At 36.4% G+C, this 22951-nt stretch overlaps 1 protein-coding gene across 1 annotated transcript in view; it reads right to left on the bottom strand.

Moving 5' to 3' along the window:
* LOC133329540 (uncharacterized) overlaps positions 1 to 22614 on the bottom strand; it is a gene marked incomplete at its 3' end in the record, with an annotated part of 29396 nt that extends 6782 nt beyond the window's left edge. The window contains exons 1-5 of the mRNA XM_061538016.1: positions 21468 to 22614; positions 12420 to 12566; positions 12168 to 12329; positions 6764 to 6940; positions 6317 to 6490 (exon numbers count right to left, since the gene is read on the bottom strand). Of these exons, the coding sequence (XP_061394000.1) occupies positions 6317 to 6490; positions 6764 to 6940; positions 12168 to 12329; positions 12420 to 12566; positions 21468 to 22614 (1807 nt within the window). The remainder of the gene's footprint in view (positions 1 to 6316; positions 6491 to 6763; positions 6941 to 12167; positions 12330 to 12419; positions 12567 to 21467) is intronic.
* Between the last annotated feature and the right edge of the window lie 337 nt (positions 22615 to 22951).

The raw sequence follows: 22951 nt of genomic DNA, 5'->3' as shown, positions 1-22951 counted from the left end.
TAATGGTTACAAAATTTTTTCAAGCTATGGAAGTGGGTTTACCAATATAAGATGTAGTCCCTGAGAAGATTTTGTAAACTTCCTTATTATCTAAAATATAAAAACATTACTTCTATCAAAATTTGACTTTATCCAGCCCACTAATAAAATATTCCATTTTCCCTTCAGTAATTTTTAATGGTTAAATATCGTTCTTAAATTCTTCTCAGTTAAGCAAAAAACCCCATAGAGAGAATTATTTCTTTGCATCGGGATTCAAACCGTATGGAATTTATGCATTGGTTTCTGTACGTTCTTCCTAATTTTGAAAATCTTATTTTTGCTGTAACTAGGAATACAACACCTACAATCCAAGATTCAGTAATATACATTTGAAACTTACTTATCTCGAGAAAGAAAATACAGAGCTTATGAAATCAAAACCTTAAATACGAATAATAAATAATATCAAATGAAAAAAATATTCAATACACCATTTTCCATATAGAAATTTGCTCTTCATGATTGTATGTGTTGATGGGAAATAGTGAAGATCTTGACGATCAAATCAAAACATATCATAGACCTCTTAAAAGTATACGAGAGATAACTGTCTTTTAAGAGAGAATACCTCCATAAGTCATCCATAGATATAAGCCGGCTTAAACTTTTTGCATATAGAAGGCTTTTCATATGTCTTATGTAGATTGAAGACCTACGAATAACATTCCTAGTAGTCACGACCTCTATGATATTATAGCTCTAAAATATTATATAAAACAGTAAAAGTGATTTAGATATATAAGTTCCTGGAAGTCCTTCCAATGGAATTAATTAGATAGATAATCTACTTAAGATGTTTTGTAGACAAAATTTCATACATCTTTTCCATAGAAAAAAGAGGTCATAGAAGCTTTCCTTAGATATCTAAACGCTAATATTCCTTCCATACAAAAATGATCTTCGATATGATTTAAATTAATAAAATACGCCAGGAAGATTTTTCTTAGTATTATATATATAGGTAAAGTCCTCCTAGAGTTCTTCGTATGTAATAAATCGAAGGAGGTGCCTTATTTTCAGAATGTTGCCCATATATAGGAAACTCGCGCAGGTCTCAGGTATGCATTAAATAATTCATATACATATTTCTTTTACAGATAAAATGCCTTCCATAGTTTTTTTTCACTATTACATATTCTACATATCTTCAATATAGAATACCGCCATGCGGTTTCTAAGGATCGAAAGCCTCCTAGAGGAATAACTCCAATATAAGACACATATAAGACACCTCTAAAAAGAAGTAATGATTATGATTAAAAAACCACGTCGGGACAGATTTTGTATTTCCGTTAGAGTTTTCTTTGTCAACATATCATGTAATTATAGAGGAACTTCGGGTAACGTGGACTATGCTATTGGTTTTATTTTTACCGGCGTTACGCCGACAATATCAACAAAGTTCAGTTTCATTGATTTGAGATGTATGATGTTAAGCCATATGTTGGAGTTTATCTTCAGGGACTTGAAAAATCAATTGGCGATTACCATCGATCGTACATGAACTGGCAAATTAATAGCGTCATTCTTAGGCATTTCTATTACCAGTGTTGCACGATCTTGTTGGATACCGTACAAAACTGCATTCGACCGTGTGGGCCTTCGAAGACTTGGCAAATCCAACAAAAGTGGATCCATAAAATGTTTGCATCTTTCTTCGGTAAAACTACTGTTCATATAGGAGATTAATTATTAGTAGTACACCACAATTGGGTTGCCTGAAGTCTTCATAGAAATATTAAAAATAAAATAAACAAAAGAAGAAGAACCACCGCCTTTTTTGTCGGCCGAACGAGGAATTGGAAAAATGATTCTTTGGAGGTGCCTTAATCGAGTGGAAGAATAGCTTCGAGAATGGATTTGAGCGCAAGAAAAACGATATAAAACACACTGAAAAATACTTTGAAAAATAATAAGAAAATGTTCATCTTATAAAATGTTGTTTCAATGTCGATATTCCCTCCATGGCCCTGATATAAATAAAGGAATTTTAAACTTTCCCCTATGGAGCCTATATTAATTTTTCTTTGTACCTTATCGACATACTTAATTCAGACCCTATAGTGTTTATTATATATTGTCGACCTTTTTGTTGTTAAGTGCGGTAATCATATGAATGATTAAGTGAGTTTTTCTCTTTCGAGTCGAATTTCATGATAGAAGTGTTTGCAACGAATAGGAAAGCTAGTGGAAGAACCTACGTACCCAGCATTATATGACGTGTTGGTAAAGCGGCGCATCACAAATATTAGGTTACGTGGCTTTATAAAGTTCACATTTGGAATTAAATTCAAATTTATCTAGATCCTACATTTGCCTTCACTCTAGAAACAATCCTTTTTAATGTAGAGCCGGGCAATTGAGTAGATTATTTTGAAAGTGGTCCATTTTAGGTTCAGATACGAATCTTAGTTTTCTAGAAAAAAATACATAACATATTACGTTATGTATTTCATTATGTTTAATGGCACAAAACCACAAACAAAATTAATACCACATAATACTAGTTTTGAAACAAATAATATCAATATCTTTAAATATCTTAGTATAAACGACTCAATCGACATTGATCGTTTATCTCAAAATGGGGAGAATGACTCAATTAGTTCACACACCTCCAATTGCTCCCATGGTATACACATGCTTTTTGTGCAATCTTAGGAAGAGCCTTAATGGTTTAGAACGCTAAGTGGTCTGGCAACATTTGTGTTGCTCTGGGAACCTGGGTTCAAATCCTAGCCATATTCAGCTGGAACAATTTCGATCAAGGTAAAATTCTAAGATGATCTATCCGTTTAAGTTCTCTGTTGTAATCACGCTATATTTCGAAGCAATTGAGATATGGTACTGAAATTTTGTATAAAGTTGTCTTTTGTCTGCAGTCCAGTACATTGGCTAACGTTTAGCCATAGTCTCCACATAACGGTAACCCGCAAATTGTCAGTATTTTCGGTATTTGTGATTTTTTTGAGCGCGTTTTTCATTCGAAGTAAGTGTAAATTGGTACGTTGGGTTCTAAAAATTATGAATTATGGTCCACATTTTCGGGTAGCCCCCATACAGATTTATCACCCTAAATTTCAATATTTTGATTTTTATAACTTTTTTTAGAAGTTTTGAATTCTCATTGGATAGAAAATCTCCGTACCAAAAATTATTGATATACAGGTGCACATTTTGTCATAGTCCCCATATAACGGCACCCTCTATTTTTCTGTATATTAGAATTGGCCCAATATGTATTGGTATAGCTCCTATATAACGGTCACACTGTCGGTATTTCAAATAATTTTACAAAAAATGAAGCTATATTGGTACATATATCAAACCCCCATATAAAAGCCGCGACCACTATCGACATTTTGAAGGTAATTTGTTATTTGCACGAAAAATTTTATGACGTAGGCCCATGTTTCGACATAGTAATATGGTATTGCGGGTTATTGGAGGGTGAAAGACATTGTTGTAGAAGATATTTAATATAGATCAGCTCATCTGTATATTAAATTAAGACACGACACTGTTCTCCCGACCGCTCTTGACGAGTGCCTCCTCCGTACAAAAAATTATTGAGACATGGTGCTCCCGACCGTTCTATTTGAGTGGTTGTAAGTCACTAACTTTATTGTAAAATATTTTTTCTTAGGTACTACTTAAACAACTCTTGTTTAGCCTAATCTCAAATACAAAATACTTATCAGTAAACTATTTGTTCTAATAATAGAATTTGATCTGTGGAGAGTTTTTCCATCGTGTGCGTCATAGAATCTCAACACATACAACCACTGTCTTATCAGCGTTGCATGTGGGATTTTAGACTCTTATCTTGCAACACTCCAACGATCAAATCTTCTGTAATACAAAATACTGTTCAAAGTATTTTGGACATGCTGACGACTGGCAAGAAGAGCTGACAAATGTTCAAAGCATTTTTAACAGTATTCATTGCAGCTGTATTTTAATCTTCCATATGGTTTATCATGTGAACCTCTTTCTACACCCAAGGCCGTCGTCAGATTATCTTCGTAGAGTTTGTCCGACGACTGCCATTGAAGTTAATTACTGTAGTATTTTTTTAGATTGACTATTTAGTTGCAACCAACTACCAAAACCAGCTTTTTAGTGGAACTTAAGAGGACCCCCCCATTCTCGGGGTCAAAAATTTTGTTGATATAATTCGAATCTACACTAATTATAGAATGTGCCTACAAAATTTCAAATGAAAATCTCAAGAACTCTTGAAGATATAGCCGATTTATTGTGTCAGCATCAAGTGACGGCTGAAGGGCTTCTCAAACTTTAAACGCGTTTTTCTCTAAACATTTTTTTGCTTTTTTTGCCTTAAACGCTTTTTTCGCCATAGACATCGTTGCCACGTACCTATGAAAGGAATTTTCATTCGGGGTTCGGAGATTACACTAAATTCCAAACCATGTTCACTGTCAATGAATTTAATTTTGTAGTCTCTACCACAGGACAGTTAGAACCATGACCATGGGAATCGTTAAACATCAGCCCTTCTTTTATCGCCACATGATCTGATCTTAAAGGATTTGTTTATATCCCTCGAAACCACTTCTTCTTTAGAGAAGAATTTGTCAATAGTCATACTACATTCAATCTGGCAGTAGCAGGACTTACTGACCTCGAAATTTTAGGTTTTTATCCCCCGCGGGTTCAAAACTCGCTACGTGATATATCAATATCTCTTTAAAGATTCCGATAAAGTTTTAGGTTAACGAAAGAAGCGTTGAATTACTTGCTATCAAGGAGGACCCTTGAGATCTAGTGAATTTCAATTTCAAAATCGATTTGTCAACGAACATCGATGTTACAATTAACCTATAGTTGCTGGGGAAGGATGTCATTCCTCATAATAGGCCTCATATCTTGGGAAGGACTCTTAGAAGTCGTAGTATGCATACATTTTCTATTAAGTCTTTTATCTATAGGAGACTTTTTGGAGGTCTTAGAATATTTCCTATCTACAAGTTTATAATTCTGCAACTGGCAAAATATATGGAGAGCTTCTTTCATTTTAATTGTGGTGTTTCATAACGTAATAAAATGCATCCTCCGTACGTATTTTACATACAAACATTGTCCATACACGATACAAAAATGTACAATCTTATAATGCGATATACAATCAATACGAAGTACGGACGGATGAATGAATGGATGACCGTATGAATGGACAGACAGAAAAAAATACAAATTATATGTAGAGATAGATAAGTAAGTTAATTTAATTTAAAGGAGGCAGTACAACAACATAGGTGTATCAAGAGTCTCGTTCTTGGTATCAACGACAACACAACACAACAACAACAACATCAGCAAGTCTAGAACACACTAAAAAAACTGCAACCAACTCTACCATCAATCAAATACGAGAATACGGATACGGATAAGAGATTGAGAGAGAGAGAAAAAAAGAGGTAAATTGTGTTGTGTTGGGATGTCTGTGTGTGTGTGAATGTATGTGTGTTGTTGCATTGGTAAGGATAAGAGAGGATTGGAAAGAGTAGGTGTTTGGGAATTGTTGTATTTTTGAATATTTGCTTTTCCAATTTTCCGATTTTGTTGTTGGTGTTGTTGTTTTTGGAATAATGACCATAAATTACAGGTGTACATGTATGGGTAAATGCAGTAGTTGTTGTTGTTATTTGGGGGTCTTTTCGAGAAGGAAAGAGAGAACGTAGATTTTTGTTTTTGGTGTAAAATGTCTCTGAGAGAGAGTTGGTGTCTTGGGTTTGTTTGTTGGTGTGTATTTCTTTCTGTGTGTGTGTGTTTTTTTCTTGGGATTTTTGGTTCTGTGTTTTCGTGTTTGTTTTGCTTTTGTTGTGGAAAAGTTCGTTTACCGCAAATCTTGGCGTTTCACTGGCCGGTGTCGGCAGCGCACCAATTACTAAATGGCCATTATCTAAACTATTCATTTCTTCTTCATCATCATCATTGATATTCTCAATGCCATTGAGGCCCAACAGGGCTCGAACTCTATCATGATTTTTTGTCTTCGCCGGCGACAGCTCGAAGCTCAGCAACTGACGCTGATGATTCAGTTGCTTTTGCAGGTGCCGTGTCATCGACAAGGTACTATCGCAACTTCGACTGCCCGGATCCGATCCGTTCTCGTCGAGGTTGTCGCGCGAATTGGCACTGCAGCCAGCACCGGAGGTCTGGCGCGAGGTCGCCCTCGAGGCGAGATTCTGTTTCGATAAGGTTGACAAGTGACACGATATAAGCAATATGGCGGCCGATCTAGCCGCACCTGTGCGTGACGTCGATACCAGTATGCCCTTGGAACCGGCCGTTGTTGATGTAACACCACCCGTGGACGAACGACGATTGCCATAGGAACCGATTGAGCCGCCACTGGAGCGTATACTCGAACGTGATGATGGACGACCGGATTGCACTGTGTAATGGCGTTGATGGTGAATACCTGGCGAACGTGAAGAGACATCAGATTCACAAAGAAACCAAAGAGCAAATGTTTTTGTTTTGGAAAGAAAATTAAAAAAGAAAACCAAAACAAAAAACGACAACAATGGGTTAATGAACGAACGAGCTACAACTACAAATGTAAAGAAGGCTTGTCGTTTGACAAGCCAACGATTGAGAAGAGAGCGGTGAATATTCTCTCTTTTCTCCGATGTATGTGTGGGTGTGTGTGATGCTTGTCTCGGTGTGTTATGGTCAAATCGTCAAACATTACCTGTTTCACTTGAATACATTATAGGTGGCGGTAAATTGGCATCACCGAAATTCCGATGCCTTGGATATTTGGTTTTACTAAACAGATGCAGAACCATGCATATTAGACCGGCCAGTACTCCAATGCCGACGCATACACCCAGCAGTGTTGGCAGATCGGAATTTAATTCGTCTAGATCTGTAAAGAGGGAAAATAAAAAAATTAATAAAACAAATAAAATAAAATAGTTATTTAAAATCAGGAAGCGAATCAATGTAGGCGGATGGGGCCAACCGTATGATACCCTACACAGCTACCACTGAACTTGAAAATTTTGCGGAGCTAAATTCCGAGACATACAGAGAACGATTTTCCAATTTATGTCTTCCTACCAAACAAAAATTCTGTAAATTTTCAGAAATAGTGGGAATATTAAATGTTCACACAAAAACGTTGGTCCATCAGATAACCTAAAAATTATCTATCTCATGTAAACAGACATACATATTCGTTAGCCTGATCCCTGTCTTCGTGTACAATTTCTTGACACTTCGGGTCATAATAGTGATCTCTGGAGCGACTAGAAAAATAAATAAAAAAAGTTTTCTATATATCATCCGATCACCACCGTAAACTGTAGATGTCGGCCTTGACCATAACCGGAACTTCATGCAAAATTCCATAGCTATCAGCGTGACATTTGCGCTCTTCGGCGAGGTAATGAAAATACTAAACAATATCGGAATACATAGACCCCTATTAATTCTTTGTATCAATTCAAAGGGCAACCACTCCTTTGGTACATACTGTGAACTTCAGATTTTTAAGTTTCACATAAGAGTTTGGGTACACTTGACCTTTCGTTTGATGTCGTTTGAGCAATTATTTTGAACTCTAGAACGAGGATCTTTACCAAAAGATGTTGTATTGTTTCATAATCGGATCTATTTACAAAATTTCATGACAATTGGTCCCAAACCGTGATCTTTGATTACAAATTATAATGGACAGACAGACAAACGGATGGGGACACATAGGTACATTGATTAATCGATCAGACCATAACCAACTTTTGGGGCCACACAAAACTTCACAATATTGTTGTGTAGGGTATATAATAGACAAAAATTGGGTAGGCCCTCTGTTACCGAAAATGCTGCATGACACTAATTTAGTTCTCATATAAAGGTTACATGTTATGAATTTAAATTCTGTGAAGATGAAGAAGGCGTTGCAGTCATTCCGTAATTGCTAAAATATAGGCACTTCGGCGAGAAAAAATATCTTTAAATTGGGACTATATCCACAGATTAACCGGTACTTATCATTTTATTTTGTGGGAAGATTTCTAATCCAATATGAACCCAAACTCATCGGTTGAAAAACTTGTGTAAAATCCTCAGAAAACGAAATTTAGGGTACTGGATAGGAAGTTTTGAAAACCCATATTACAAAAACATTTGTGTTTTTATTCTTTTCGTTCTACTTTCACGGCACACTGCGCTATTTATACACCCTCCCTTACGGTCCACTGCTCCACGCATTCGGCGTACTGACTCCCTTCGGCGGAGCCCTTCTGAGCTAAACACCCATAATTGCAGCAACTTTGAGTTTCAGCCAATTCGTTTAAATCGGGTTCCCAAAAAACCTTAATACAACGAATAATAAGGTTTGCCGTTATATTGGGCTATCCTGAAACTTGAGCTAAAATAAATAATTTTGGTAGAAATATTTGGAATCTGGTTGAGAAACCTCCCAAACTTGCCAAAACATCGAAACGTGAGAGGCATCGTTATGTTGGGACAACCCTAAAAATAGACCAATATTAAAGATTTTTAGTAGGCAGATTTGACATCCAAGCGTTTCCAAAATACCGAAAACTGGATAGTACCACCCTGAAACTTGAGCCAAAATCAATATATTTTTATTTGTGCTAACCAATGAGTGACTAAATCAGTAAATTACAGCTAATTTGTTTGGAAAAGGTGCCCAAACTTGCCAAAATGCAGAAATTTGGGAACTTCCATTACATTGGCCCAATCCTAATATTTATAATTTTTGGTAGGAATTTGGTAGGATTTGTTACCTAATGAGAACCAAAAATCTCACATAATAGCCAAATTGTTAAAATACACGGTGTTGCCGACAGATATATACCCTCACCTTATGGTTTGCGGAGGATGCTGACCATTTGTGTGGGAGATACCAGAAGGAGTAGGCCAATGGGTGCTACCTTTGGACTTGATCTAGACTTGGTAAAGATAACAGCTTGTGGAAAGCTTGGTTCATATCGGACATTCAACTATCCTGATATTGGATTTATACATATTGAAAATGTTGAAAATAAGAAAAGAAATATAATAAGTTGTACAAAGTTTCGTTAAAATCGGATAGTCCGTTTGCATGTTATTATAAAATTAATTTTTAGCATAATTTTCACCATTTTGTGGGGCTGGTACCAGAAGGAGTGTACCGATATTCTCTATGCTAAATTTTGACGATCTATTTCAATTGGGTTAGAGGCTGGAGTAATTCCAACAGACATACAGACGGACATACCTGAATCGCCATAGAATTTTACGCTGATCAAGAATATATAACTTTATAGGTTCGGAACTGATTATTTCGATGAGTTACAAACGGAAAAACAAACTCCACTCTATGGTGTAGAGCAAAAAAACGTGCCCAAAATACAGCGAATATAAGGTCAATGTTGGGACGTTTTCTATCTAATAAGAATCCAAAATACTACAGCTGATTTCGATAAAAGCACTGACCAAAATCCCCAAAATGCCGAAATTTTGAATGTAGTTTTATTTGGAAGCTATACTAAAACTTGGACTGATAATTACCATATTTATAGCTTTTGGTAGGAAATGTCCTACCCTATGATAACTCAAAATACCACATTACAATCAAAAGATGGACCGATACAGAAAATCCTGCTGGAACGGAAATTTAAAATTTCTGATGCAAATCTTCGACTATATTAAGTTGAATAAATTCAAATTTCTGTGCCTTTCGCACAGTTATACATTCCTAGACCATTCTATTACAATTACAATGTTCAACAGTTGGATTGTAACAGGAAAGGCTTTGGCGTAAAAATCGGGAAAATATTTTCATAGTTATGGAGAGCTCAATCGAAGTGTATGGTACGTTGAGAAGTGAGAATGGATGTTCGAGACAGTGTGTTCGTAACTATTTTCGAACACTGAGAAAGAGCTGGAGAATGCGGTTGAGGTGGGCGCAATATCCGCATAAAATGATTTAATAGATTTCGAGATTGGTAGGTAGAGCTTTTGCAGAAGAAATTCAAAATGACACAAGCAATGAGGAAGGTATTTTTATACCCTTCACCATACAGTGGTACAGGGTATTATGTGCATATGTTTGTAACAGGCAAAAGGAACGAGATAGACCCATAGTTCCTTTTGAGAACATGCATAGAATCACTTTCTGAGTCGATTTATGCATGTCCGTCCGCCTGTCCGTCTATTGGTGTTAAATTGTAAACAAAGTACAGGTCGCATTTATAATCCGATTCAGATGAAATTTGGCACAGCTCATTTGTTTGGCCCAAGGACGAACCCTATTGAAATTAATTCAGATTTAGACATAGCTCCCATATATATTTTCGTCCGATTTATTGTAAATGGTGTACCAAAGTCCCTATATATCTTTCGATTTGCACGAAATATGGTATAATGTACTGAATTGAGCCTAGAATGATGTGTGCCAAGTTTCGAGAAAATCGGTCCAGATTTAGATATATCTCCCATATATAGTTCCGTCCGATTTTTTGTAAATGGTGCACCAAAGTCCCTATATATCATTCGATTTGCACCAAATTTGGCATAACGTAATGAATTGAGCCTAGAGTGATGTCTGCCAAGTTTCAAGAAAATCGGTCCAGATTTAGATATAGCTCCCATATTTAGTTTTCCTCCGATTTCATGTAAATGGAGTCCCTATATATCTTTCGATTTGGACGAAATTTGGCATAGCGTACCGAATTTAGTCCAGAATGTTGTGTGACAAGTTTCGTGAAAATCATTTGAGATTTAGATATAGCTCCCTTATATATTATCGATTGATTTTAAGTAATTGACGTACCAAGGAACAAAACGCACCAAGGAAATTAGTATAACCTAACCTGTGACAAGTTTCGTTGAAATCGCTTCATTGTTGGATATAGCTTCCATATATATTTTCGCATAATTTTAAGTAAGTGGTGCATCAAACTCCCCATGTTTGCCAGATTGACATGAAATTTTGCACAACGTACAAAATTGACGAAATAGTAAATGAAAATGGTGAGCTGACGTCCAATAAAAATTAATTTAAAAAAGCCACGCCTTACGGCCTTTAACGTCCAATAAAAACTAATTTAAAAAAATCCACGCCTTACGGCCTTTAACGTCCAATAAAAAGTTATTTAAGAAAACCACGCCTTACGGCCTTTGAAAATCCATGCCTTACGGCATTTATTAACCGTTGAAATTTTTTTTACAAAAAATCGAGAACTAACGACCTTTAATGATTGTTGAAAAATTCTTCAAAAAATCCACACCTTGCGGCCTTTAATGATCATTGAAAAAGGGTCATAGCCCTTTGAGGGCTTTGGAAAAAATCTTTTGAAAGCCCTTGCTTTTGAGCCTTTTAAGCCTATGGATAAACAATTTTAAAAATCCAAGCAATAGGCCCTTTATGGACAAAGACAAAAACTGTTAAAAGGACAAAGGAATATTATTTAAAAAATCCACGCCTTAAGACCTTTAGTGCAATGAAAAAAAAAAATATTTGAAAAATTCCCGCTTAAGACCCTTTTAAAGGCAATGAACTTTTTTTTAACACCACGCATTAGGGCTATTGAAAAAAAATCATTTTAGCATCATTTAATTTTCGTTTCCAAAAAGGGTCCATTTTCTGACAAAACTTCTATATATATTCAGTTTGAATACCTTACGACTTATTTACTCGTTTAAAAATATATTCTTAAAGCGCCCACGGCTTTCAACGCCTTCGAGGCTCCTATCTCCTCCTAGTATAAATTTAGAATACCACCCTGATGCTTAAATTTCATGGAGTAATATCCTGAAAGCTTCCCGCATCTTCTTCAATGTTTAAAAATACCACGAACTATTATTTATTATAGTATCCTCATTGCTCCTTCGTGGACTACTTCCAACATAAATTAAATGGGATTTGTGTCGTTGTTTTCAAACTTCGTTTTCAGTTTTCTCTACTGGATAAGGACAAAGTTTATTTATCACCACAAACTCCCAACCTCCCCCTTGTTTTATAAAACAAAACGTCCTAGACATAACTTTGTTGCAACAGAAAATAAATAACTTTTCCCTTCCCTATTTGTTCTTTAAAAAATGAATATTAATGGTTAGTTTATTTTTCTTCTTCGACTTACCTGGAGTACAGAAGACACGACGTGATGGTTTATTTAAGCTCACCGAATGATAGCCATTCACACACTGGCACATGGCATTGTGACGCACCTGAACACAAAGGGAGTTTTCATCATTGAACTGGCATGTCTCGTCATAGAAACACATTTCGCCCAGTTTTTTGGCTGTGGATGAGGGGGGAACCGATGAGGTAGTGGAGAATATAAAACAATGTTAGCAATTTTTATTAGCTTCACGAAGTTCTATGTACTTACGTTTATCACATCCCCTGGTCAAACCAATTGTTACGGGATAACCTTTTTCACAGCCGCATATTTGTGTCTCCTTATCACAGGTGACATGCAACAAAGTGGGCTCACATGTCATATTATTGCATGGGGCACCGATATATTTACCTTTGGCTGTAATGGGAAGAAAAATAAATGTGAATAAAAGTTTTAATGAAAATCGATAAGGTAAGTTAAAAGGGTAAGGTGAGATCTGGGAGGCCGTCTCACTCCCAGAAGATTTTAGATAAGTATTCTATGAACTGAAGGACTCACTGTGGTCCTTTATCTAAAGCAGATCGCCAAAAACCTGCAATTGGTCTTTTAAAGTCAGAGGACTTCGTAAGCCAGAAAACCATTTGGAAATCATCTATAATCTTGAAGAGCCCTACGATGGTCTTATAAGTAGGAGACAACAATACTTCTTAAATGACTTCCATATTGCCAAAATTACTCTCGAAGGCCTTGTGTAACCAAAAAACCTTTGGCTATCTAGGCATCATGACATCAATAAATCGTTCTACATCTAGAAGATTTTTAAAACTTCCTGAATTACCCTAAATGATCTTGTAAATAAAAAACATATTCAAGAGATTTGACATAGCACAGATATCACTGATAGGCTTTTTATGACGAGAATACCTCTAGAAGTCCATAAGGCCATAAAATGACAAAAACTTATTGGAGACCTTCTTCAGCCAGAAAACTTCTACGATAGCCAACATACGTCTTTTATTACCATAACAAATGATCTTCTGTATAATGAATAGGGCCCAAAGACTTTTAGCTATTCTCTAATAGCTAGAAGAAATCTATAATGTCTTAGTAAGCCTTCTTGTGGAAATACAATGGCCTTGGAGGATAAAATAACTCTGAAATGCATTTTATTCTTCTCAGTCCTCGCCGACGCCTTCTATAATAAAAAATACCTCTATGAACATCTTCTATACGCAACAAAACTCTAGCTGGGTTTCTTTTCCTTGGAAAGATTTTGAAAGCCCTTCTCTAACCTGATGAACACAAAATGATATTCTATATAAAAAACAGGCCCCATAGACCTAGGCTTTAATAAGAAAACCTCTAGAAGATATTTGGAAGCCTTCTTGGAGATCTACTAAGTCATTGGAGGATACCTGATATATCAAAAATATATGTGAGAGGTCTCTTATCACGATAAAATCCTTAGAAGGTATAAGAAACCTTTTATCAGCAGCAAAAATAAATATAAATGGGGTCTTCTTTACTCACTAAACCTCTTCTAGAACCAACAGACCTCTAGCAGATCTCCTTTAGCCAGAGAAAATCTTTGAAAAGTTTTCTATGACCGCTAGTAAAAATATCTCGAGATGCCTTTTCTATACCTGAAATATCTTCTTTAGCCAACAGACCTCCAGACAAATTTTCTATAAGCAGAAAAATTCTAGTAGGTCATCTATGGCCCGAAACTTCTAAAACCACAAGACTTCAAGGAGGTTGTATACAGCCAGAGAAAATCTGAGAGGTCTTATGTTGCCTTGAGAAAATCTCTTCAAGGTCTATGGGGAGGTCTCTGGAAGGTCTTCTTCGGTCTGAAAGCCTCTTCTATAACTAGAAGTACTCTCGCAGGTTTTGTACTGGCAGAGAATTCTAGCAGACAGAGTAAATTTGAGAGGTTTTCTATAACCTCGATATCTTTGAGAGGTTCTTATAACGAGAAACCCACAAGAAGGTCTAAGAAGTCATCTATCAGCCGCGGTTATTTTTATAAAAGACCTCTAGGAATTCATCTATAAAGAAAACTTCTAAAAGTGTTCTATAACTTCATAACACCTAGAAGGCCGTAGACCACAATGTGGTCATCTGAATCCACAAGACTTCTGTAGCCACAATGAAAAGTAAGAGTTCTTCTGTAGCCTCGATCAGGGGAATTGTTTTATAAAAGACACCTAGGTGTCCTTCTATAACAAAAAGTCCTCCAGCTATTCCGGATCTAGAAAGCCTTATATAACAAAATGTTCTCTGCAGATATCTTCTGTATCTGAGAGGTGTTTTATAACGAGAAACCCTATAACAAAAAGTTCTCTAGCTATTCTAGCTCAAGAAGGCCTTATATAACAAAATGAACCCTGGAGGTCATCTAAAGCCCCAAGACATCTAGTAGGACTTCTGTAAGCAAAATAAATCTGAGAGATCTTCTGTAGCTTCCATACTATAACGAAAACACTTTTGGAAGGTCTTAGAGACTTTCTACCAGCCTCGGTTATGTTTATAAAAGCTTCTGGGAGTCCTTCTTTATCAAAACAACCCCTAGAAGGCCTTTTATAACAAAGAGGTCTTTTACAACTAGAATACCTCTTCTATAGCCTATGGCCCACTAGGATGTCATCTGAAATCACAAGACTACAGGAAGATCTTCAGTAGTCAGAGAACATTCGTCTTATATAGTCAGAGCCAGAGGCCATACAGATTTCTATGGCGTCAAAAAAGAATGCCAGGGGACTAGAAAGAAGGACAGAATATTTGTAAAAAACTATGGGTCAACTGAGGTCTGCTGAGTCAAAAAGTCACCAAAAAATGTAGAGAAGTTATTTTATACTTTGTTTATACGTTGGAGGACCCTCAACCATAGTATAGAGGGTTTATTACATTTGTCATTCCGTTTGTAATTCATCGAAATATTTTTTTCTGCAAAATGTTACCTTTCCAACGAGCATAAATCTGAAATTGTTTGATCGATACTTTACGAGAAATCTATCAGTACAGCCGAAAAAAATAATGGATTTTCCACCGAACTAATATATAGCCTATACCCTGACAACATAGTTGTGTAGGGTATAATATATATGGGTTGATATAAGTTCTTCGTTTGACATAGCCCCCAATAAAATTGCATCCTCATTTCAGATCCCATGAAGGTTTTAGTCAAATTTTGCACTGATGTGGCAGTAATTTAGCATTGCGACCTCTTGGAGAAAATTTTCTATATGAGTATGTTGTAATTCCTAGCCAGTTTTCCATACTGAGGGTCTGTAATTGTTTCCGAGCGTAATCAAATTATTTGCACACAATTAGAAGTGCGGAACGGCCAAACTCAACGACTTTTTTAATTGTTTGTAGTTCCCGAATGAATATAAAGTTTATCTTTCAAAACGGTATTCAGTATCCTCTGATTGTGTGTTATGTAGGTGGTGAGACCTAATAATTTTGTCCAGGTAAAGAATCCATGTTTGCAGTTTTTTATGTCGTACTGGACAGAATAGTTTTGGATATATCCCCTAATTGATTTGTACGGTACTTCTTCCCTCCACCGGTTTTAAATCTTTTCCAGTCATAACATATTTTTAAATCAATAGGCAATTAATTTGAAAACTATTTTTCCCATTCCTCAACACAAATCCAAACCCAACAAAAAATCTCAAATATTGACTTTTTAAACCATGGCATAGATTGGCCATATTTACATGTCGAACCAAACCAAATAACCTGACCACAATGTTGCCAAAGGAAATTATCCACATGCCTGGTTAGCATAAAAACTAAATGTAATTTGGTTGGAGCACCAATACAGGTACAACTACACCTACACGTATATACGAGTATATATATGTGAGTGCATATTTTAGTTAACTTTGAGTTTTATATAGCCCAGGCTATATAATTGAAACCAGGGACGTAGTAAAAAAGTTAGTACAATTATATAATAGTTTATACACTACTCCCCCTACCTTAACCGCTACCACATAACTTTGGCATTTACTGGCCCTGTGCATCTATGCAGATAATTTATGACCGCACACACACACACACGGACTCACTCACACATAAAAGTTTAAATATTTGGCAAAAATACCAAGAACAACAACGGCAGCACCGTATAGTCATACATTCTTTATCGATATTTTTTCGGGGGAGAAGGCTAACAGAAAATATTGCCATGCTGCCATTTTTTGGTTATATAGACTCACGCAAACACACAATCGCACAAACATACACACACACGATCACTACCACCACACACACACACAATTCATAAAACTGTGATAAACGTTATGCAAACAATAAAAGTTCAAAGAATAACAACAGCAACAACAAGAACAAAAGAACGAGGAGGACCATTGAACAATTTTCCCTCCACACATGCATAAAGTCATTTCGATGGCACTTAGGATAGACCAACACACATAGACATGCATATATGTTGGTTTGTTGGTTGGGTCGTTCGTGGCTTTCTTTTGTCTTTGGCATAAAAGGTCAAGTATTATTACAACAATAACAACAATACCTAATAGATATTTTATTTGCTGAAGAATGGGGTTTTTTGGAAGCAAATTTTTGTTGTTATCAAAGTTCAAAATTTACTACATGACGTGATTCGTGATTTTGCAATCTGCGAAAGATCGAATAATCAGGATATATCATTTTACCGTTAGATAATGAACAAAGTTTTGAACGGAGAAATTTTGTTCGCTTGCCATTTATGTCACAGAAAATTTTGGAAAAAGATTTCGAAACATCGAACGTCTTCTAAAGGGCATCCATAAGATATGAGGACAATATAATGTGAGGTAGAGGCATCCGTGGGCATTTATTCCACTAGCATAGCACATTCGATATTGCATATTCTCGTCGGAGCCAGCACAAAAATGCTCGTCTCGATTGGTGTATCTTCTATATTAATACAAGAGTAAAGTGATTGACTGACTGACTTAACGATTTATCGACGTCTAGACGAAACGGCTGAATGTAGAATCTTGAAATTTGGGGTGGGGATCACTCTTAGTCCGAAGGTCTCAGATAATGCTGGGTTTTTGGAAATTCGTACTAGAACGGCACGAAAAGTACTAAATATGGTAATATTTGTATTTGGCGAACCAGTGGAGCTAGAACTCTGAAATTTGAATTGAGGGTCATTGATGGAGTGTAGTGTAGATGTACCCAAGAATTTTTGAAAATTCAAACAATAAGTATCCGAAAAGTACTAAAATGTACTAAATTTGTTACAATTTCGTAGCACGTGAACGGATAGAGCTAAAAACTCAAAATCTGGAATGTGAATCAGGGTTGAGAAATACGGTCGATATAAGGAGTTGACTTTGGAAGTGTAGTCTTGTATACGAATTGTACTGGAAGGTACTAAATTTGGTACAATTTGAATTTGGAGGAACGGATGGAGCTGGTTTCTTGAAATTTAAAATGGTACATAGGAAGATGTAGAAATTTCTACTAATCTGCATTAAATGGTACTTAATTTGTACTTAGTTTAATCGGTAGAACTGGAACACTGAAATTTGTAAAAAAGATAACAACTGCATTGTAGAATTAAGATATGTTGGTAGTTTAGGAAATTCGTACTTATGTGTACTAAATTTGGTACAATTTGAATTTTGAGTAAACCAATAGAGCTGAAATCCTGAAATTTGGACTTATGATCACTGTTGAGGTGTAGGATTTGGGTATGTAAGAAGTTTTGGAAATTTCTACAAATGTGTAGGAAATGGTACTAAATTTGGTACAATTTGGATTTAGTTGAAGAGATAAAGTTGGAACACTGTAATTTGGAAATAAGATTGTTTTTTGAAGTGTGGGTATGGGGGTATGGATGTAATTTTGGACATTTTTTACTTATGGGTACTAAATGGTACTAAATTCGATACAATTTGGATTTAGAGCTTGAATAGTAATAATTTGTAATTAGGATTACTATTGGAGTATATGAAATATTTAGATAGTTTTTTGAATTAGTACTTATGAGTACTAAATGTTACTAAATTTGGTACAATTTGAATTTTGGTAGAACCAATAGAGCTAGAATCCTATGTTCTGGAGTTAGGATTCCTGTTGGGGTGTAGAATTGGGATATGTAAACAGTTTTGGAAATTCGTACATATGATTGTTAAGGTACGTAGTTATGGAAATTATTATTAATGTGTACTAAATTCGGGTTTGGATGAACCTATATTTGATTAAAATTTATTATTAACCAGTGAGCGGATCAGTATAGTCGGACGGGGCCGACCATACGATACCCTACACAACTACCACGGAACTCAAATTTTCTGCGGATTTTTATTCCGAGACTGGGCAATATTTTAGAGGTAAACATCACCTCTTCCTCACACGGACATATTTTCTGAATATTACGAGTATTCAGTACAGCTATTGTCCAGATTCCCTTCACCGTGGGTTGCGTTGTGATGTTCGGCTTTCATTTGTGGTCTATATATCGACTCGAAAATAACACAAAAATTAAGTTTTCGGTCCACTTCATCCCAAAATTATTATCTGATTATCACCGAAAATTATAGGCGTTGTCCTTGACCATAACTGGAACCTTATGGAACATTTCAAAGCGATCAGCGCTATAGTTCCGCGCTCTAGAGTGATAATGAGTTACTAAATAATATACGGATACGGAGATATCTGTAAATATTTAGGTGTAACTCCCACATCCGGATACATACAACAATATAATGGGTATTAATTTAAAGGTCAACCACTCCTCTTGGATATAATATCAACTTCTCGGGTCTATGTCACTCAGGGGTAAATAAATACGCTATAGAATACAAATTTTGTCATTTTTCACACAAAAGTCAGGGTCCATTTGACCCGCTAAATATTGATCAATCTTTATCAAAAGAGGCATGATTATTCTTTGGCCCGATCCCCTTCTCCATGCAAAATTTCACGATGTTCGGGCCATTATTGCGGCCTCTGGAGCGACCAGAAAAACCGACAAAAATTTTGTATTTGGTCCATTTCATCCCCTAAATATTAACCGATCTTTACCAAAAACAATAGGGGTCTTCATTGGCCAGAACTCATCCTATATGCAAAATTTCGCGAAGATTGGTCCATAACTGTGGCCTGTATCGTGTTTACAAATTATAATGGACAGACGGACGGACGGACACACATGTCTAGATCGACTCAGCTAGTCGAGATATGACGATCGGTATACTTAAAGATGGGTCTAGGACCAATATTTCGCGGCGTTACAAACTCTTGGGGCTGCACAAAGCTATAATACCCTGACAACATAGTTGTGTAGGGTATAATTATACACTTCACCACACTGTGGTACAGGGTATTATGTCTTTGTGCATATGTTTGTAACAGACAAAAGGAAACGAGATAGGCACATGGTTCCTTTTTAGAAAATGCATAGAATCACGTTTTAAGTCGATTTATGCATGTCCGTCCGTCTGTCCATGTATTTTTGTAATCAAGTACAGGTCGAATTTATGATCCAATTTGGATGAAATTTGGCATAGGTCACTTATTTGGCCTAAGGACGAATCCTATTGAAATTGGGAAAAATCGATCCAGATTTAGATATAGCTCCCATATATATTTTCGTCCGATTTAATGTAAATGGTGTACCAATGTCCCTATATATCTTTCGATTTGCACGAAATTTGGCATAGCGTAATGAATTATGTCTAGAATGATGTGTGTTAAGTTTCCTGGAAATCGGTCCAGATTTAGATATAGCTCCCATATATATTTTGATCCGATTTAAGGTAATTGGTGCACCAAAGACAAAGTAGCGGGAATATGCTAGTAGACAATAAACAGTAAGGAAAGTAGTAAAGTCGGATTCGGCCGACTATATGATATGCTTCACCACTATGGGTTTATTCTACACATGGACACTTCCTCGGTCACTTACACGACTTTCGGAGGCAAAATAAAACATTAAATGTTAAATGAATCAAACGCAGTCACATTTTTTGAAATTCACCCATAACACTTTTTACCTCATCGAAATATTCATTTCTGACCTTGTAAAGTATATTCTAAGACGATCTAGCCATGTCCGCCCGTCTGTCCGTCCGTCTGTTGTAATAACGCTATCTTCTGAAGAAATTGAGATAGAGTGCTGAAAATTTGCATAGGTTTGCAGGCAGGCCAAGTTCGAATATGTCGGTCCACGTTTAGGCATAGTTCCCATATAAGGACACCCAATTTTTGGTATTTTGGGTTCTTGAGAGCGTTTTCAAACCAAACTCGCTGCAATTTGGTATTTTGTAGTCGTATATGGTAACAAATATCCCTACCAAAAATTATCAATATTCGCCCCATTTTTTGGGGTAGTCTCCATATAAACCCCTTTTTATATTAAAAAAGTTATCTGTATTGTTCCGCGTTTTGGGTTTGGTTCTGAGACTCTGTTGTAATCATTTAACCTGCGGAGGATATTGAGATAAAAAACTAGCACGTATGATTCGATAATGAACTATAGCCCACATTTAGGCCTAGCCCTATCCCCTGTGTGGGAGGTACCAGAAGAAGTGGACCGATATTCCCCATTTTCGAACTTGAATTTCTGAAATTTGCATTATGGTTTACATAATCGGTTTGTAGAATTATCGGTATAGGTCAACTTTTTGGTATGTTCCCTATATTTTCATTGTTCATTTCTACCAAGTAAGATTTAATTTTTTTTCTAAAAAGTACTAATCTAGAAATAGTGTGAAATTCTTCCAATGTCTGGAGATAGTACAACTCGAATACGAAGGGTTTCTAAAAATTTGGACTGTACAAATTTTTGTCCTCAAATTTATATTGAAGAGCGTATAACTTGACTATCATCCAGGTCTTAACATATGAAATCCATATAATAAATATTTACTGGCTGTGTATTAAATATAGCCTCTAAAACATTTTGTTGCATGTGAGCAACATATGTACGTATACATGTTGTCAACACTTATACGACTTGTTTACTGAATATTTGTTAAATAAGGTGCAAGTTTCAGTTATATGTTAGGAGTTCGTACACACGTTGTCAAAACTAATACGCCTTGACCTAATCGGGAAGTAGATCATTTCTAAAATGAAATACTAATAAAAAGACTAAGATGTCTAAAATAATACACTCCACGAAGTAGTCTATTTCGGAAATAAAATGTCTAGAAAACGCTACCAATAGTTTATAAAAATGATTTTCTTTTTTAACATGGGTCTCGAAAATTTGAAAGAGTGGTTGCGAATACATGTTGTCAACACTCATACGCCTTAAGGAACTTAGGGGCTAGGTTATTTGCCACTTACCAGATTTATTACGAATTAACGTTTCATATTCATCAAATTCATCATCATGATAACTGGAATCATCATCATCAAAATCAGGCACATTGGCGGCTTCACGACGTGTTAATAGGCGTCGCTGATAATTGCTTAAAATATCCAAAGAGATAGGTGACGACGACGACGGAGACGACGACGACGAAGAAGAAGTAGATAAAGATAGAAAAGCTTGAGAATTTGAAGACGTATTACTACTATTCAGATCTGTTGCTACTGCTCTGCTGGCATTTGTGTGTGTCGGAAATTGGTCAAAGATTTGTGAATTTAGAGGAAAATCTTTATTGGGGAAATTTTCCATTGTGGCATTTAGAGTTGAGGCGGCATCCACGACATTTGCTGCTGCCACGTAGTGTGTGTTATTGTTAGCCAAATTTGTGGCCACCGCTGCCCGTATCATAACACCCCAATAGACAAAGGCCATCAGTATTAGATAACAAATACTGCTCATATCATTGTGACGCCGCAGCCCAGCCGCTGTTGGCCCCCAGCAACCACTGGCGGCATAGAAAAGTTTTGTCAGTGAGGTTTTACGTTTCAGCTGTAGTGTGGCAGCCTCGGCATAGGCTGCAAAGAGATTATAGGTTAAGACACAACAGCTATAATTCGAGTAGAGTGTTGATGAAGAGGGCCAGAGTGACAGTGATAAAGAGGAGGTTGGAGAGGAGATGCTGGTTGGTGAGCCTGCCAGGGTTATTGATGGATTATAAGTCTTTGTAGTCGATTCCATTATTAGGGATCTATAGTTGTCAGCTGGTTGCAGGTGTTGTGTTTGCATTATATGGACCATGGATGTTGTTGTTGTTAGCTGTGATATATTGTTCTTGTTGTTGTTGCTGCTGCATTTTGTGTTAATGTGTGAAGTGGCATAATGTTGGGCGCCATCTGTTTCAGTGTAGGCCCTTTGCTGTGACTCATGCTGCCGTTTTCGCCAATAAAAAGTTTTCGGAAAACTTGTTGGCCCTCTTTTGCTTATATAGTTGTTTTCTCTCCCTTCCTCTTTCTCCTCCTCTTCCCTCTCTTCTTCATGCGAATGACGTTGATGACGTGGTTCCTTGCCTGCAACAGCTTTTAGTTTATGAGAGTCAAGTTTTGAATTTAAAATTTTGGCCATTGCTCATTGACTAGCTGGGGCTATGTGTTCGGGTGTCTGTGTATGTACGTATGTGTGTGTTTGAATATTACAAAAATGTTGTTGTTGTTGTCTGTTTGTGTGTGTGTGGCGTTGATATATCCGTTGTTTGGCTTGTGCTATTTCCGTTTCCTTGTTGTTGCCGGCTATCCATAGATAGAAATAGATCCGACCCGTACTGGCTGTGGGTGTTTTCGTGGAGATGAGAATTTATTTTTGGGCCCAGCGTACGGCAGCAGACATTTAGTTCAATTTCAGAAATTTATTTTGGCCAGTTGTCAAGATTTGTTTTACTCTTGGTGATGTTGTTGTTGTACGA

This window comes from Musca vetustissima, unplaced genomic scaffold, assembly GCF_032173495.1.
Source record: "Musca vetustissima isolate MV318-11 ecotype Yass unplaced genomic scaffold, APGP_CSIRO_Mvet_v1 utg258192, whole genome shotgun sequence".
Taxonomy (NCBI): Eukaryota; Metazoa; Arthropoda; class Insecta; order Diptera; family Muscidae; genus Musca; species Musca vetustissima.
This window is presented reverse-complemented; position numbering and strand designations above follow the sequence as displayed.